This window comes from Ictidomys tridecemlineatus, chromosome 11 (assembly GCF_052094955.1).
Source record: "Ictidomys tridecemlineatus isolate mIctTri1 chromosome 11, mIctTri1.hap1, whole genome shotgun sequence".
Lineage (NCBI taxonomy): Eukaryota > Metazoa > Chordata > Mammalia > Rodentia > Sciuridae > Ictidomys > Ictidomys tridecemlineatus.
In genome coordinates this window covers 118956807-118975997 of record NC_135487.1, presented here as the reverse complement: position 1 = coordinate 118975997, position 19191 = coordinate 118956807, and the positions used below count along the sequence as shown (strand labels likewise).

The 19191-nt window shown below is 43.8% G+C and overlaps 1 protein-coding gene across 1 annotated transcript; it reads left to right on the top strand.

The window, feature by feature from the left end:
- Positions 1-1850: 1850 nt before the first annotated feature.
- On the top strand, positions 1851-9129 carry LOC144368372 (myomegalin-like). The gene is made up of 4 exons (XM_078027185.1): positions 1851-3370; positions 4365-4503; positions 4804-4921; positions 6494-9129. The coding sequence occupies exons 1-4, from the start codon at positions 3314-3316 to the stop codon at positions 6495-6497; spliced, it is 318 nt and encodes a 105-aa protein (XP_077883311.1). The 5' UTR covers positions 1851-3313; the 3' UTR covers positions 6498-9129.
- The last annotated feature ends 10062 nt before the right edge of the window (positions 9130-19191 follow it).

Below are 19191 nucleotides of genomic sequence, written 5' to 3'. Positions count from 1 at the left end.
CTCAGCATCACAGACCTTCCACACTCTCTAGAAGGGCTTCCTTTTCTTCACCTAGGGGGACCTCAGTTTGTGGCACAATGCTCGTGTCCCTAAGGAAATCAGGGCTGTGGAAAAGTGCTGGGTGGAAGGCACACTTATTTCACGTGGTTGACATTCAGTCCTGCCCCAGTCTCTTGCCTGCCTGTTCAGATAAGCATGTTCACCAGATTTCTCTGGCTCTCTTCCATATCCAGCCTGTATCTTGCCTCCCTAGTTTTAATTTGAGTGTTAACAGAGGCCCCACTCCCCAGCCTCTTGACACAACATTCCACTCTGTTTCTTCTGTTTTGTCTTTTGGGGGGCACCAATTAATTCACCCTCTCCAGTAACCTGCATGGCCATATCCTCAATCACTTCTGCTCAGATTCTTCTAAGTCTGAGCCTTGACATTCTCATGCCAGATATTCTTGGGTCATATTAATCCTTATTTTCTCTGGTTGCGCTGAATACTCATTTTTCAGTTAATGTCCTCAAATGTCAGATGAAAGTGGACTATTTCATGGACTTTTTATTGTGGCCTGTAAGTAAGATATATCTGTAAACAGCTAAGCACAGTACCCAGCTGGCAGGAAGTGCTCAGCATACATTAGGTGGCTGCCTTGCCCTTTTGGAGCTGCCATGGTGGGTGTGGTGTTGAGTTTCCTCTTCACTTCCTCCTGACAGGGCTTCCCTGTCACTGTGTTCCCATGTTCCAGCTGAGATGCAGCAGCATGGCTCAGTCCCTGCTCTTCCTCTTGTTCCCAGCTTCCAGAGGCCTGAACTGGAACCTGGCTATGACTCACTCTCCTCTTACCAGGAACTCCTTTTGTTGATAGTTTACATTTTGATCTACTTTTGTAATACAGAGAATTTGAACCCAAGTTCTTCTGTGTGTGCTAGACCTGCCACACTATATAGAGTGGTTTTTTTTCTTCATTCTACCACTGAACTCTGCACCCCAGCCCTTGATAAATATTTTAACATATACATATTTCATATATATTCATACGTATGTGTATTTTATATATGTATGTGATTTTGTGCATATTTAAGTTTCAATACAAGGCATTGTACTAGAAAGCACATAGAAAATTATACTCAAAGTTGGTTTATGAAATTGTACCTAACAAGTTTTTACTGGAAGTTACATTCATGTGGAATATCCATCCATCAAACATTTTTTTTCTAAATAATAGAAACATATCAATCTGTTGACTTTTGCTTTTCTATGTGACATATATAGGCTAATGATATGAGAGGGAAGTCCTGGCACCTTAGATCTTGTGTGGTAAAGGCTAGACTGTGCATGATTTGGGGTGCAGGCTGTTTGTGATGTCCTTGACACTGGTTGTTTTTACTCCCTAGATTCAGGTATTTCCTCGGTGTTTGGGGTGTTGGCATAGATTTTCTAACTCTGGTCCTCCACAGCTCTTCTTTCTCTTCTCCTGGCTCAGATACTGTCATTGTCACCAGGACAAATGGTATAAATATGACAACTAAAGGGCTTGGACACAATGAAGGAAAATTATTAATGCAAATATGTCCTGGTCCTCTGTAAGTGTGTCATGTGAATTTAGAAAATTTTCTGTGTGCGACATCCTTTTTCCTCACAGAGAAAGCATCTTCCATGTTCCTTGAGACTTCTGTGGCTGCCTTTCTTCTCATTCTTCTTCTTGCCACAGTTGTCCTATTGCTGTCTTTTGGTCATTGCCCTGTACACATTCTTATTCAGTTGTCTGTGCCTTTTCTATACAGAAAGATTTCATGTTTATAATATTGTCCTGAATAGCCCACTTGTCAATGAAAACAAAATTTTTCTTCTGGAACGTTTATCATTATGTAATGTTGTAAGAAAGATTATAAAAATAAAGAAAACAAAAGGTGTCTATAGGCTTGAGCCACCCTGCATTTCTGAAGGCTGCCTTTCTTGACCCTGAGCTCTTTCACTGTCTCTGCACTGTGAGAACTGAGGATATTTTCATGAATAACAGCAGATCTTTATTATTGTGGCTTTCTTTTTCAGAGCTGGATTCAAATGATCCTTCAGGAATGAAGAACTCTCTGAAGCTAGAGGGTGATTCTATGGATGGCTCCTTCGCCAACAAGCATGGCCGCCACATCATAGGCCACATTGATGACTATACTGCTCTCAGAGAGCAGATTGGGGAGGGGAAACAGCTGGTTGAACAGATCCAGTCTCTCCTGACACCCACATGCAACTTCCTGGGCCTTGAAGCTCAGGGCTCAGAGGTAGTCACACCTGCAGCTCCTGCCTTCACTCTTTCTTTGTGCCCTTTGTCCTTAATTCTAGTTTCTTCTCCCCTTTTTATTTTTGTGGCCTGCATCTCCCAATGACAGAGGAAGCATCTTCCAATTATTCTAGCCAAGCCCTTGCTTCCCTATCTCCTTATTCATTCTATGTTCTACTCTGTGGTATAGGAAACCAACTAGATATTCTGCCTCAGAGCCACAGAGATGTCTGTGCAGTGTTGCCACCATCCTCAGTAAAGTATTTGTTAAGAGTTGATGCCCATATGATGTTGAAATCAGCACAGCCTCATGGCTCATTATCTGTTACACTCATGCTGACCCATGTGGATTAAAATCTGTCAGGTGGACAGGTACTAAGGGATTCACATCCATAAAGGCCTTGTGTGTGGAAAGAGTAAGAATCTGGCAGTGGGAGGGAGGCAATCTGCAAATGCTTCTCAGAGTGCATCTGTGTTCAGAGACAACAAGGGCCAATGGCTGTGCTGTCTGAGCTACCAGAGACCCATGGATGTATAGACAGAGCCTTGCATCCAGGTAACCCCCACTTGAGGGCAAGATACATACCCCTATTCATAAACCAACTAATGGGCCACAAGCCCAATGTGAGAAGTCACCTCTTGTACCTCAAGTTCACTGGTGCAGAGGGGTCTTTTATTGTATGCAAGGAAGTTAAAAGGTCTGTAGAGGACATGACATGGGAATGAGCTGTGACAGCCTTATATAGGGTGTCCAGGTGAGGAGTCATTCCAGGTAAAAGGAGCCACTATTCAGTCCTGGGACCTCAAAGGGATGAGCTAGGGTTTTGCAGGTTCAAGCAGCCCATGCTTTGTGCCTCATCAACAAAGAAAGCTTGAGTCTTGTGCAGGGCTGCAATGTCGTGAGCCCTGTGATGTCTCAACTTCAGTGATGTCCATGGCTCCCTCCCACCTTTCCACAGGCACCAGGCAGCAAATGTTTCCATGAGCTAAGAAGCAGTGCTCATGCCCTGCAGCGCACCCTAGATGAGTCAGCCTCGCTCCTGACCATGTTCTGGAGAGCAGCTTTACCAAGTATCCATGGCCCTGGGCTGCCTGGCAAAGTGGTAAGAGGCCAGTGTTGTCTTCTGGTATAAGCTTTGTTTTTCTGCCCCATGAGATTCTGTATTCTCAGTTCCAGGGCTTTCTGAGGGTCAGGAGCTACACAGGTTGTTAGAATGTGCTGGATCTTAATGTAGCATCCTGGAGGGAGACCCCTGGTGGATGTTTTCATTGAAGCTCTGATTACCTTACTTTGTCCTCACACCCCAAACCCCAAGATAATAATTCAAAGAGAAGAAAAGGAAATGGAGAAGCACAGACATTGATGCCATGGTAATCTATAAATATCTGCTTCCAATAAATCTGAAGTTTGAACTAAAATTCAGGGGCCTTTGAAGCTTCTCCATTCCTCAGGGCTTCTTGGTCAAAAGATCAAAGGAAGTCACTGTGATCCTGCAGCTTCTTTCAGTCATGCTCCTAGAATCCCAACACACCTTTTATCTCTGTTCCAGTCTGGGGAAAAGGTAGAGCCCCTAAAGAATTGTCCTGCCTTGGTTGGACTAGAATCTGGATCCGCTCACTAGTTTTTATTTCCATATTAATGTAACTGGTATGTTTGGGGAAAAAACTATGCTAATTACAAGGAAGCACTTTACCATCTTCAGATTCGTACAGACATTTTGAAATGTGAACACTGTCATCAGGTAGCCCTGTGTCCCAGACATAGTATCTCTGAAATTCCAAGTCCAGCATGGATGGGAGAAGGGTGAGACAAAATTACTTCAAGGACTGATTTGGAGGTCTTGTTCACAGTTGGGAGTTGCTGTGGGTCTGGAGTCAGGGTCTCCTTGATCCTTGATTGGGGGCTTTCAGGTTCTCAACATTCCTACCTGTGGTCTTTTTCTCAACTGTTCTGAACTGAGGGATTGAGAAGCTATAATGAAGGGAACTCAGTCTGCTGAGAAGATTGGAGTTCTGCTTCTGATTGGTAGGAACCACAAAGAACTGGATACATTCGGTCTCCAAACTGTTGTCTGAGAGCTTGTCCTTCTTCCCCAGGATGAATCAATGGAAAGGGAGCTCCTGGATCTGCGAGCCCAAGTATCGAAACAGGAGAAGCTCCTTGAGAGCACAGCTGAGCGTCTGAAGACTGCTAACCAGCAGAAGGAGAACATGGAGCAGTTCATTGTCAGCCAGCGTAGGTGCCCCTGAGCTGTGGAGCAGCAGAGGAAAGGGCTTGTCTTGCAGATGTCCCACTTGTGCTGCAGATAAACAGTGACCACAGAGGCACTGGGAATGTTGGGAAGGGAGAGTCTGATGCACTGGGCCCAACCCTCCTGTGACATGAGCAGTTGTGGTTGCAGAAGGAGGGGGAGAAAAAGGGGTCAGCAAGAGGCCATGATTGAGGGGTGAGAAGAAAATGCTCTAGAAAATGCATGCCCAGCAAGTAGGGCCCAGCTGGAAATTCCTTCTCTCTGGGGCTCTTTTCTTCTTTCAGTGACCAGGACACATGATATTTTGAAGAAGGCAAGGACTAACTTGGAGCGAAAGCAACGATTCCATCTTACACAGTCACAGAGCCTGCTTCAAATACATCACCATCTGACATCAGCTCTGTAAGTGACCCTGACCTCCTTTACCTTCTAGGAGATATCAGGTTCACCACACAGGTCTTAGCTCCTGGATAGCCTCCTCTTAAGATTCCATCCCTTCACCCTCCTGCCCGCTCCGCTTTCTACCCTGTTATTATTCTCCTCTCCTCACCATCTCTCCCCTTTAGCCCAATTTTCTCTCCTTAATGTCAGTCAAGCTAGGAGCCAGAGAAATGCAGTTCAGTTGGTCCCTGAGGGAAGAAACTTTCAAAGTCTCTGTGTGAATTAGTTGTCTACCAAGAGATCTTGAGGCCATAAGTGCATTCTGGACTTTCCTGAACTACTTTATGAAAAACCAAATAAGGCATAACCTTATAAATTGACTTTAGTGCACAAAATTAGGTTAAGAACAGCATTTTATTTTAACATCTCATTTTCTTTAAAAAACATGAAGGAAGATCCATTTGGTCTCCTGGATATAAAAGAAAAAACTGATAATGAAAAAAAGATGTATGAAAGATGATATGTCATGAGCTTTGTAATGTTTTGAACAACCAATAAAAAAAAGAAAAGAAAAGAAAAAAATACACTTTAAGGGAAAAGTTTTAAAATATATATATATAGCAGATATTCTCTACTTTCACTTAAATGCTGTGCTAATAATTCCCTAGAAATCCTATTAAGAGAAAATTCATGTGTAACTGATTGTTTTAAATATGAGAAATTAAACCTTTAAACTTATATGGTAAACATCAGAGCAGTTGAGCATTCTAGGAATGTTCCTAAGTTGTACCCTGAGAGCCTTGACACCCATAGTGTGATCAAGCATGGGATGTATATTAACTAGCTCTTGTTTTCTAATTCCCTTTGGTTCTTCTCCGAGGATTGCTTTCTTTCCTGAGCCTCTTAACACAACACTTGGAGGATTGGCTCTGTACAGCCTCTTCCTATCCCTGCCAAGTTAACCCACAGCCTCCAGTTCCTGCTGGCTCCCTCCAGTGTGCAGGCCACCCTCTTTTGTTCCAAATTTCTGGTCTCTAACTCCAGGCTAAATGTTAACTGGTTGTATGCCATTGGCTGGCCCCTTTGCCTCTGTGAGCTACTACCCTTCATCTGTTAAAGGTGGACCATCTCTGAGGTCCCTGCCAATTTGACTTCTCCTTATGAAAAATGAGACACACACTTAACAGGGGAACTTGCCCCAATATGTCCTCTTCAGTACAGGCTGTTTCTACATGTGCGTGTTTCATGCTTCCTCCTTCTTTTCCTGGAATATGACAAGGCCTTTATTTTTCTTCAGACCACATAACATGTAGTATGAACTGGGTAATAAAAGGACAGTAGTAGGATCTGACCATATGACATGCAGTAGGGCTATGGCTGGGGCACCAGGGATTTGGGTGCACAGGGAAGCTTATCCTCTAAGCTGGAACCTGGAATCTCCTCCAGATCCAGTGCATCCCCTTGACTCATTCTTTTTACTACCTCCCACCATGTTTATGCCTTCCTGCATGCTTTGCCCTAATTCCAGTGTCTGGGCATCATAAGTGGGGTCTAACAGTTCCATCTGAACAGAATTCTTTTGTTTACTTGCAGGTGAAATCGTTAAGGGTCCTTCTGTGTGCTCCAGCATTGAGACCTTTGCCTTCCAGGAGCCACAAAAGAAGCAAAGCCACCATGCTTTTGAGATATATATATATATATATTCATTCCCTAGCACTATGTCTAACCCTACACTATTCCTAAATTTAGTTCTATACATAAAACTACATTAATATAAAGCATATGTAATAATATGAATATTCATGTGTAATTAGACATAAATTTAATATCAATGGAGAAAGAGTGTGGCATAGGGAGGCAACTTACACTATGATCAGAAAGCAGAGAAAGAGAGAAACTCTTTTCTCCAGATTCAAAATGTATACCTCATAGACATGCCTCCAATGAACAACTTCCTCCAGCCACACCCCACCTGCCTTGAGTTTACCACTCAACTAATTCACTGATTAGACCAAGACAAGCATTCAGTCATTTCTCCTCTGAACCTTCTTGCACTGTCTCACATATGAGACAGTGTGAGACAGTGATTTTCTTTGCCTTCAACTTCATTGATTGGCATGAGACAGACAACCTTTTGCAAGGCCTCACTGACAAAATGTAGTTCAACTTCATCTATTTGTGCTTATCTTCCTATGTTAGCTCTCAAAATATTTTGTGAGTGCTACTCAAGAAAATATGAAATGGTGATCAGTTCTGCTAACACTGAGTATTTGTTTCACTAATATCAAATTTCTACCCTGCTGCTCTGTTTCCATGCTTTTCTGCATATATGATAAACTTGAGTCATAGGGTAATATTTTTGAAGCCATTTTACAATGCCAATCAAACCTGGCATTTTTTATATTAATGGTATGCAGGTCAGTCAAGAGGATACCACTATAAGCTATAATTCACATGTGCACAATCTGGGATAATTCTGTGACTATCAACTGGTTGGTGGTAATGAGATGCATCCCAATTTCAGACAAGCTAAAATGTGAAGAAAAGAATACTCTGGCAGACACCCATAGAATCGCTTCTGATGATTCCTTCTATCTTTCTGAAAGTGACGAGAAATGCAGTGTGGTGAGCATGGACAGCACCCTGGACAATGTCCTGGAGGAGGCCACCTTCCTGTGCACTGGCTGTGCCAAGGATTGAGGGCTCCTCCTTCAAGCACTGGTGCAGTGGGGTCCTCGAAATGAGAAGGTGCAGGGGACCAACTGCAGTGCTTGATGGGCCTTTTTGTTGTCTGCTTTGTGGACACTGTGATAACCTTAGCAGACTGCCCCCATAAGCATCAACTGGAAAGGCAAGGAGAACATGGCCCTAATCACAGCTGTGCCTGCAGGACACCCCACCATCACCAACTACCTGTTCAACTATTTCTCTGGTCTTGATCTTGAAAGAAGGGACATTTTCAGCTTCACTGCCATGATGAAAGTCACCATGTAGGGCTAAATGGAGTGTGCTAGAGTCCTGATGCAGGGGCAGATATACATGGAAGGGACACCCGCCATGAAATATCCCCTCAGAAGCGAGCCGCTTACATAGGCCGCGCGGAGGCCGCGCCCAACCCTATCCCGAAGAGTTTGAGGAAAAGTACAGGCTAGAGCTGCTGCTGGCCTCTGAGGAAGTTCTGAAGCCTACAACCTCCAAAAATGCTTACAGAGACTCACTGAGTTTGTGCGGTCCATGCTGACCTAGCACTCCAAGTGGGGCCTGGAGGATGGGAGCATCCTAGACCATATGATCAGGATGAGCATAAGCTTTTACAGTCCAATTCTGACTTATCATCTGCCAAACTGTGAGCCCTGAGGACCTTTCCTGTGGGCGAAAAAGGCAGCAGGCAGTAAGAAAATCCTAGCAGCTAGCAGGGAACCAGGACACCCTTGCCCAAGAGAGGGCTGAGGAGGAGGGCACTGAACAACAATAGCAGACTTCTGAGGCCCAGAGGACCTCCAGAGAGGAGGTTCCAAGAGTCAGCACCCCATCTCTTTACCTGCCAGGGGCCCAGGGGTCAGCCTCTGCCAGGTGGAAGGCCAGCCTCCTGCCCCACAAACTCCTGCATCAGAGAAGTGAGTGGCCAGGTGTGGTGGTCCTCAGCATCCACATGAGCAAGGTGCAAGCACCCACCTTCCAGAGGGACCAGAAGGGCAACACCAAGATAGCACCCACCTGCAGATCCCCAAGTGGCAGGACAAGAGTCCAAGAAAGAAAAGAGGAAGGCAGAAGGGGCAGAGAGGAAGCACCAGGCGGAAGCACAGAAGGAAAGGCGGGCACCACACTGGAGGAAAAGGACATGAGGGGGTCTGTTGAGCAGAGGACCTGTGTCAGGCTAGCAGCTGTGGACTTGATGCAGAGCCCAAGGTAGGAGGTGGGTGGGGTCATGCAAGAAGTTGAGACATGCAGTGATGGGGAGAAACACAGGGAGGGGGGCCCCAGGATGGATGCACAGAAGGATGCACAGGGCTCCTACAGTGTTCTCTGCCAGTGCTGCACAGCCTCTAACAGACTTCTTCCCAGAATCTAGGAGGTGATGAACTGTTTCTAACTGGGAACAACACAAACTGATTTGTCTAACACCCATTCTCCTAGCAATCAATACACCTAAAGGACAATTTACCTAAATGTCACCATTTATAGAACATCAATTAAGAAATTAAAAAAAAACAATTTATCAAAAGGTAGTATTTTTGCATTGTTTTGTATTTTATTCATTATTCACCATTCTGCACCATTTTACAGGTGATGTGGCTCTTTGTATTTAAAGAAGTTTAAGTACATGTGCCCGAATACCCTTGGATTAAAGTATTTGTGGTGGCTGTATGAATACACACAGAACTCATGGGTTCTCCATCTTTTTACCATTGGTTTTGGCTTTTACCTTTTCCATCTAATTGTGGGTGCAAATTTGAACTATATTTTCCTATTAATTTGATTAATTGATGCTGTATATTTCTTTTTATTTGATGGAATCTTTGACTTTTACAGCAAAATGATCAAGTGAACTCTTGGCCATACAGTAATAAAAAAAAATCATTGTCAAAATTTATGAAATAATGCATAAATAAACTTGCATTTATTGCTAGATTCATTTTAAACAGAGACTTTGGATTGGATACACCACTTAGTAAATCTTTAACTAGTTATAAGAAAAAAATTGAGTTTTAATAAGAGGGGTAACTTTAAAAAGTGATTAGTAGAAATAGAAAATTAAGTCATATGCCCTTAGATAAGTCAAATCTGTATATCCTTAAAAGGTAAAAACTATGCAAAAAGGATGAGAAAACCAGAGTGATGAAGTTGCTGAAGTGGGCAGGAGGTGATTTTTAGAAACAGGTGGTTAGAGTTGAGTATTAAGTTAGATGTTTTAGCAAATTTCAAAGAGTATTCAGCACTTTCAGGACAGCCGTCTCTTCCAGGCTCAAGTGGAGTTTACTTTTATTTTTCCTTTGGTAATTGTCCCTGATGTTCATCCTCATGCCAGCTTTATAAAATTTCCAGGATGTGAGGTCTTTGGCAGAACAGAGGTGTGATTTGCCTGGGTGCAGAGCTCTCAGTGGAGCTTTCTCTCTATGCTTTTATCTCCAAAGCACTGAGAAGTTTTTAGTGGATTTTAAAGTATCTGTCACATATGCACTTTACTTAAATGTTAATTTAAATACTGGCGACATGAACTGAAACTATTGTACACAGTTTGAAAGCTCTTTACAATAACCCTGGATTCATGCTGACATGTACTTCTCTGTCTCATGATGCAGGCAGGGGCTGGCACTCAGTTCTCCTTGCTGCTTCCTATTGGCACTTCTGGGTGTGGAGCTTATCAAAGATTTCACACTATTCCTTCCCAACTTAACAGATCATAAGGCTGCACCCAGGCTGTTGGAGAGACTGCTGAGATAAATATACCATGTAGCAAAGTCAGATTTTAACACATTTCTCCTAAATCCCAGAAAGTCACCAGGATGAATGCCTCAGAATCCTGGACCCACCTTTAGAACTACCGATGTTTACTGGATTTGGAACACCCCTATGGCTTAGAAGTTGAGGTTGGTCACATCACCTTGGAGAACAGGGCTGCAAATGACCTCATTTATCTTTGGAGTTGTACTGTGTCCCTGGCATTGTGGCATCTTCATACCATGTCTATGGAATCCATAGCTTTACCAGTCTTACCACAAGCCCCTCCCTCATCAGCTGAGGGCCCAGCCAGGCAGGGTCAAATGGCCTCTGTTTTGTACTTCTCAATACTGGATGCCCTGCGGACCACCTGGCAGCTTTGCAACATTTCCCACCCTTACTCCTAATGCAGAGACTGTTGCTGTGTTGCTCTGGGGGAACTGAACATCAGTGTTTGAGTTCCCAGGAGACTACACTGCAGCCTGTGTTGACAACTGCAGATTCTATTCTCACTGATTTAGAGACTGTTCTTCCTGGACACCCATCCTGAGTTCCTACAAGAAGCTCCAACTTTGAAGAATGCCTAATTGTCATTGGAACAGCCAGTGTTAGGCAGATTCTTCTCTGGCTAATTTGGCATCTGGCTGCCAGAAGATTGTCTAATAATCCTGCCTGTTAAGCACCATGGTATATGGGCACTGGGAATGGCATGGAGCCCCACCCTGACAAGCTGTGGCACTTTGTTGCTACCTGGCAAGAAATGCACATTCCTGGTCCCATCTAGCCCTCTACTCCACCACAAGCCATTGTCAGAGTCTCCAGTGATGGGAGGACTGTCAATGGTATGGCAGGTGATTTCTTCAGTTTCTGAGTTATTGTGAGGTGTGTGACCTGGGACTTCTTTTTCATGTTTGTTCTAATTTTGTTCAGATGCACAGAATATGCCTGACCAGCCTGAGGCATAGCCAATAATACTGCTGGTGTCCACAGAATAGCTCAGAAGATACATGCGTTTAGAAAATCCACTAAATCAGCAAACTGATGTCAGCACAACAGTTTTTTTGGCAGACGTGAAGTTGAGCCTGCCATTTTTCCTGTTAGGTGGAGGCAGTCATTATCTGATGAGTATCCTGAAGTGAGGAGAATGATACATGCTTGGGAGAGCTCTGACAGTTCTTAGCTGTGATGTAGATTAGGGGCAGAAGAATGTGACTGTGAATCCCAAAAGAGCCAAGTGCAGGAAGAGTTGGTGCAGAGCCTGGTGCAAACTCTCTCTCCAGTTCTTCTCTCCAGAATCAAGTCACTTCCAGGCTACCTGGGAAGTCCTTCTCTTTGATATCCACAGGTGGGGTCCGAGTGGCTTCTGGATCAGGTGCCCAGCACTTCTCAGTCTGGCTGTGTGGTAGCATATTTGGTAGTAAAGTTGTTACACTTCAAGGACAATGTCTCTTCCCTTTTCTTCTCACTAAGGAGGAGGAGATTCCCCTTATTCTTTAGTCTCTTTGGAAAGGGCTGCAGTACAGCAGGTGAACACTCTGCCTAGGCTTGGGACGGGGGCAGTGCAAGATATCAAGAAGCAAAGTTTGGATGTTTTTCAGCAGTTGATCTTTGGACTCATGACTCTCTCAAGTTAGGGATCTGTGGGAGTGCAAGGGCAGATATTCTCAAGTGGAATCCTCCTGCCCATGCTTGACAGACTGGTAGTGTCCCTATGATAAAGGTGAGAGAGGCAATTGGGGGGTCAACTGGGCTTGTGATCAGCCCCTAGGTCACCCTGAGGAGTGCTGGGGCTCAGGTGGGCCAGTTAGTTCTTAGGCGACATTGTTAAGTTGACCTCTTTCTGGGTATGGGATTCACAGAGATGTGATTTTATGATCCCTGAGATGGAGAAAAATAGCCCCTGGTCTCCCTGACAGTCCAGCTGACATTATTTGCTGTGTTTTTATTTCTTTGAACAGCTGCATCTAGTCCCAGACTGTCTGCCCTCCATTCATCATCTTTCCAGGGGACAGGTGCTGATGAGTGGTGACCTACCACAGTTTCCCTCCAGCTTCCAAGTTCCTTCCCTAAAATCCTCCTCACTTTCTCTTTTCTTCTCCTGTTCCTTTTCTTTCTTTGTCCATTTTCTTCATCCAATTTGGTTAAACTCCTTGCTCATTTGTGGCACCAGCTGTCCTGAGGTCTAAAAAAAGCAGAAAAATAAGGTTCCTAAGAAGCATTATGGTGGCCCTGATACCCCATTAGGTCAAGACCTCTGAGTCTCCAAGTATGAGTGAGCATCATGCACCTCATGCTCCTGTGCTGGGATTCTGCATCTCAGCACCTCACCCTACCCTGCTTTTAGAAAGGGTGGCCTGGTCTACAACTCTCCTGACATGTGACAGCACAGATGGCACAGGCTTGGGGTTTCTGCTTCCATGCAGAAAGTTTATTAACTCTAAAAGCAAATTTCAAGTAGATAAATATCTTCTCAGGGATTTATATATAAAAACAATTAGAGAAAAGTTGAAGTACATTTTAATACTTTTCAGAGTGTGAGTAAATTATGATCAAATTGGACAGAAGAAATAGTTCTAAAACATGGTTAATGCTGCGGATTTTAAAGCGAGATTCCTGAATCTTGCTTCTGTGTGAGCAGAGGTTGCTCTTTTACAACACAGATGGGCCCTTTATTGCTTTTACCTCCATAGCTGGTTACTTCAGTTCTAATGCTGGAGGCTACACCGTGACACTGATGTAGTTTTTCTACTTGCTATGTGCTTATAGTGTCCCACAGTCAGCCCAACACCAATCCAACAAGAAGAGCAGGGAGAGCATGGAGCTGCTCCTGCCTCTGCTTCCTCTAGAGAAATGCACATAAAATATCACTGACATCATGGAAATCATGGTGTAGCTTCTCAGGTTACTCAAGCAGACTCCTGGCAGCACTAGGATACCTCAGATTGTGAAGAATTGCAATGCCATTACCACCTCCACTTTGGGCACTCCTGAGACACCAGGCTCATTCCGTGGTTCAGGAGAGCTTGTGACAAAATAGGATTTGTGATGCCTGTGCCTATTCCTTCCCAGCTGTCAGCAGATTACAGGTCTCTGGGGTAGAGGCTGCTGTTGGTGAGACAGAAGCCCAGGAGGGTGCCAGATCTTAGGCAAGAAATGATGAAAAACCTGCTGTTCCAGACATTTGGGGAGTATCAAGACTTCCAAGTTCCATGAAGAAATGCCTCATAGAGGCTGGGGAATGAGCCCAAAGCAAGGAGAAGGTAGCCCCTGCATGCTCCCCCTTATAGATGAAAGACCTTTTTGTATAATTTGCCTTCACCTAAGTTTGCTTGAGTTACACCCTGATGCAAGTCTCCTGGGCCTTTCCCCAAGTGCACCTGCAGGGTCATACTGGCTCCTGTGTTAACACTACAGTTATTTCCCACATGGCTCAGAGTGATTGGGCACTGCTGTAAAATCCAGCCCAGTTGGTTGTTACATGATAAAATGCTTTTAATTTACAGTATTGGAGAGGGTCTCACACTGTCAGAACCGCCCTCCAACAAAGGTTTGGGGAATGCACGAGACCAGCTGGTGCTTCCCTTATCTGACCAAGAGGGTGTCAACCCGTCCCACCACCCAGCCTGGCCCAGAATTACAGGGAGTCCGGAGTTGAGTCAACCATAGAGGTGCAGCAATCTCAACTGTGTGTCAGGGACAAGGTTATACAGTGATAGAAAGAGGGAGTAAGAAGAGATAGTACCAAGAACCAATAAGGAGCAGTTACGTCACTATCACTAAGGGCCTAGCAGATTTCAGGTTAAACCATTAGGCGGGACTAAGGTCAAAACCCCATGAGGCCACCACAGCCAACACCCAATAATGGCCGCGGTCCCAAGGGAGGTAAAAGATTCCAACATCACACATCCTGCACTGGTTGGCTTAGGGTCCTAATCCTCCAAAGAGGGTAGTTGTTTGGATTCTGAACCTGTGCCCAGTTCTTGGTTTCCTGCCAACTAGGTACACATGAGTCTTGCTTTGAGTCAGGCAACCCCCTGGAGGGCCTCAGTGTTCTAAGGAAATAAAGGGTGGAACATTGGTCATGCAATATTCTTATAAAACAGAAAACATCAATCATGATAGATCCTTATATTACAACTAAGTCATGGTCATTGAGACACCAGGAAACTTTGCAGTGGGATGCCATTAGTCACAAAGAACTTACAACAAACACAGTTATTTCTAAAATGAGAATTGTCTAATTTGCCACTTCTTCATGCATTTAGAACTTGTTTTATGCATCTGTATAATAACTCTTGAGTCAGCTAGTCATTTCTGTGCCCATGAGTTCACTTGTCTTCATTAAGATTTTAAACAAGTGGCTTAAAAATTGCTTCTGCAATTTTTTTTTTTAATTTAAAGAAATGGGAGAGGACAAAAAGACCAAAATCACTCTCTGCACTGAATTGACTTGATTTTCAAGGGACGTTGAATGCCAGTGCTGCACACTAAATTCCCTCACTCTGACACAGTTTGCAATAAGACTGTGCAAAGCACAGCCCCTTTTGTGCTTCAATGAGCACAGTGTGTCACTGGGTGATTGTGTGCAGAAGCAACCAGGTTCATACACATGCATGAACACTATGTGCACACAGATGACTTCAAGGGAGACCAAACTGCCTGCCTGACCATGGCTTCCTAAGGGAGTGTCTCTTGTGACCCACTTAGTCAGAAGAATCACAAGCCTAAGAATTCTCTGGGAGTCCAGGTGACACATGTTGTGGTACATGAAAGAAAAGTGACCACAACACTAGGAGCAACTAAAAGATCTTTATTGCAGCAGTGCAACAAAGAGAAAAGAAAGAAGGAGAGAGAGAGAAACAGAGAGAGAGAGAGAGAGAGAGAGAGAGAGAGAGAGAGAGAGAGAGAGAGGAAGAGAAGAGGAGAGGAGAGAAGAGGAGAGGAGAGATGAAGAGGGAGAGAGCAAGAGCAAGAGAGAGACAGAGAGCGCATGCAAGAAAGACAAAAAGAGAGCAAGAGAGAGAGAGCAAGAAGGGGGGCCTGGCAGGAGGGAGTTTTTATAGCCCAAATCTAATGGGGCCTCTGGGTCTGCAAGCTGCCTTATTGGCCTAATGGGGGGTTAAGTGTTCAGCCTTGAGTTGGGTTGAATGTTCAGACTTGATGCAAACAGATGATAAAGAACCAGATAGAGGGGGGGTTTGAGTGCGTGGACTATCTTGTAGCCAACATCTGTTCAGCCTGCCCTGCAGACAACACAGTTCAGCCTGCTCTGCACCCAACATTCCTCCCTTTTTGTTTTTCTAAGTGACATGAGGGATGGCATAAAGTCCTCTGGCTACTTCCTGCTTAATGGTGGGAGGCTTTGGACCTAGAAGGGGAAGTGGAGGAATGTTCTGGGGACAGGTCTGAGAACACCAGGGCAGCCAGAAATAACACTCAGTGGCTACAGACAACTACTGTGGTAGGGGTAAAGTCCATAAAAGTTCCTTGAAGCCACAAGTCCTTGATGGCATAAAACCAGTCCTGGATGTAGGAGATTCTTGGTATCAGCCACTCTTCCTGTAGCAGGGACTCTAGGAGGTATTGGAGGTGGCTTGGTTGAATCCAGTAATATTAAGGGTGACAGACCAATTGCAGCCAGTGGAAGGGCAATTGCCTTGACCCATAAACTGAGAGTGGGTGGTGTCATCCTGGTGTCATGTCACTTGGATGTAGAAGTGGTATCTGTGGTTTGAGATAAAAACTTGAGAGAGAAAAATGATTAGTAAAAGAAGAAGAGGGTTGGCGAGAAATTTTGAGTTTGGTGGGCATGGTGGAAGTCCAGGACTGGACATTTGGAACAAGTGCCTTTTTAAGGTGAGAGGCATGGTACCAGTGGAGTGGCCCAAAAGTTTGACCATCATTGGGGTAGTAAGTATGACTGTATGGGGTCCCATCCATTGAGCTTCCAATGATTGAGAATGGAGTTCCTGAAGTAAGACTGAGTCACCCAGTTAAAGAGGGTCCAATTCAGTTGGTGATTGTGCAGGGATTGAGGCAATGAATGGAACATGAAGGCACCCGTCTGCATGTTCCCTTAGGAGTTTGCATAGAAGTGTGAGATTAGGCAGGTAGGACACAAGGGGAGGAGGAGTGATTGAAAAGCTTTGGTTGATTAAGAAACGGCACCCAGAGAGTAGCTCAAAGGGGCTAAGGCCTGAGGGAGCTCTTGGGGCTCCCTGAATTCAGGTGAGGGCCAATGGCAGGAGATTGGGCCAGAAGAGCCTGAGTTCAATAGCATATTTAGTGAGATGATCCTTGAGAATGCCATTAGGCCTCTCAACCTTACCCAAGGATTGGGGTTGATAGGAGATGTGGAGCCTCCAAGTGATGTTGAGACCTTTGGAGACTAGTTGAACAACCTGAGAAGTGAAAGCCAGACTGTTGTCTGACTGGATGGAAGTGAGAACTTCGAACCTGGGAATGATCTGCTGGATGAGGATGGAGGTGACAGTGTCAGCAATTTCCCTGGATGTAGGGAAGACTTCTATAAGTATCAGCCAATGTAAGTAGGTAGCAAAGCTTTTTGTGCCTAGGCACATGAGTGAAGTTGATCTACCAGTCTTTGCCTGGCTAGTGGCTCCTCATCTGAGGTGTGGGGAGTTTAGGTTTGATGCTTCCTTGTGGGGATACTGTAGAACAGACAGAATAAGCAGAGTGGACCTGCTGGAGAGTAGTTCTCATTCCTAGGAAGTTAAAGAGGGGTTGTGAAAACTGGAAAAATGGGTTAGACAGGGTTTTAGATGGGCACAGAGTCTCTGGAGCCAGAGGAGTTGGTCATGAATCACAGGTCTCCATCTTGGGCATCAGGGCTGGTAGTCTTAAAGAAGTAGTTGATTGACCAGCTTGTTGGTGAATTTGTGTATCTGATCTTGCATGAACTTCTATAGGCAATTTAATAGATATGGTCCGATTAGGAGAAACCGAGAGAGGACTAATAGGAGTCATGTGAGGGGGAGGAGCCAAGGCCATACTTGACTGAACATTCCCCATGGAGCCTGTTGGCTTATTTGCTGTCTCCTTTTTTCTAGCTGTTTTTGTCTTTTATTACTCCCAGGAAAGACTGTGTTTTGGCTGAACTGGTTTTGGTAGGTGTTTAAGATCAAGTTGGTCAAAATTGACTTTGTTTCTATCTATTGTTAAGAGTCAGCTGAGTTCCCATAGGGGTCCCTCATGGGGGAACTTGAGAGCAGCTTCTTAGTTCTGCTAGTGCCTTTTGCGCTAGGATGGGTCCAGGTCTTGCTTGATCTTGTGGCTTCCCTTGGAAGCATCAGGGATGTCTCCTGTCTCCAATGACCCTCCAATTCACAGCAAGTGCACTGATTGGGTTTTCATTCTCCAGTGGCCTCAATAATCTCTCTGACCAGGAGGTTATGTTGCCCAGAGTTGCAAAGCTCTTTATAGAAGTTCCCTGTTCCCTGGATTCAGACTGACTCAGAGGGCCAGAACCAAATATTGGTTTTCTTGGCCATTTTAATTTAACTTTAAGTCTTGCTCATAAACACCCAGCAAAGTCATTTTCACCCTAAATTAAGAGTATTGGGCTTTAGCTAAAGTCTGGCCTACTTTGGAGTCCTTCTGACATGTAGTAAGATGGGAAGCATAGCCTTATCTCAGGTAAGGCTAAGATTTATAAATCTTAGGTAAAGTGTTCTACTATCGAACTGATCTTTGTTTTTAAATATTATTTTATAAAGTTTATGTATGTTGTTGCTTGATGTCACATGAATACTAGGTAATACAGTATATTACATATAAATTGTACCCAGTGTATAGAACTTTATATTAATCTTATTGATAACAGGTTCAGTTTTAGAACATTAAATGATATAAATAAATCTCCAATGTTATTTTTATAAGCCTAAAATAACCATGCAACCTTTTAGAGAACACTAGCTTGATATAATTTTTTAAAAACTTTTATCTTAATGACATATATCTGGAAAATATGAACACACTTAATATACAAAGAAGAGTAATAGTACCACAATTATTATTGATGTTTTTATATTAATCAAGTTTAGCTTTTAAAGAAATAACATATTACAATATTGCAAAATAACAGTTGTTGTTTAACCATAGTTGTATACACAGACCTTCTTTAGCACTTACTTAAACCTATATAGCCAGCATACACAGACTTTCTTCATCACTTGCTTCAACCCTCTTATTTACTTAATAGACTCTCTTATCTAGAAACACATTATTCTTCTATTAAATCCATATTTAGAACCTTCTAATTTCTCTCTCCTGTTAACTCTTTTTTTATTCACACTTTGAAACAATCCTTGTAAATTGTTTAGGCAAATTATTATAAAAATAATTTAGGCAAATTATTCCATTTTAATAAGAGATAGTTTGTTCTTTGCAACACACAATTAATCACATCTGTTGACCATTTCATGAAAACATGAACAATGTTTAAGTATATAGAATTATACTGTAGTAGGGACAGACAAGGCAAGGCACCTAAGATAGCACTGAAGATAGGGAAATAGTTTTATTTTGTTGCAGCCAGATTCAGAAGGCACAGCTTCTGTTGTAATCAATTAATCCCCTGAACCCCAAGTTTAGGTTGTTTCAGAATTTTGTACCCAACATGTAAGGGAAGGGGCTCAGAAGTTCACAGTCTGCAGAAGTTCACAAAAAGCAGTTTTTGTGTATTTGTGTATGTGTGTGTGTTCTGGGCAAGTTAACCCTTCCAAGGACACACCTGGGAAGGGGAGAGCTTTTTCTTCCTTTTCTCTCCTCCTCACCCCCCACCCCCCCACCAGCTGTTATCATGGAGTTACAGTTGGTAACTTCCTTAT

Bases quoted from the DNA above. Each gene is read 5' to 3' on its own strand.
- LOC144368372 (XM_078027185.1), top strand. From the start codon at position 3,314: ATGTTCTGGAGAGCAGCTTTACCAAGTATCCATGGCCCTGGGCTGCCT. The intron at 3,371-4,364 runs GTAAGAGGCCAG...CTTCTTCCCCAG, and splicing joins CTGGGCTGCCTGGCAAAGTG to GATGAATCAATGGAAAGGGA. The intron at 4,504-4,803 runs GTAGGTGCCCCT...TTCTTCTTTCAG, and splicing joins GCAGTTCATTGTCAGCCAGC to TGACCAGGACACATGATATT.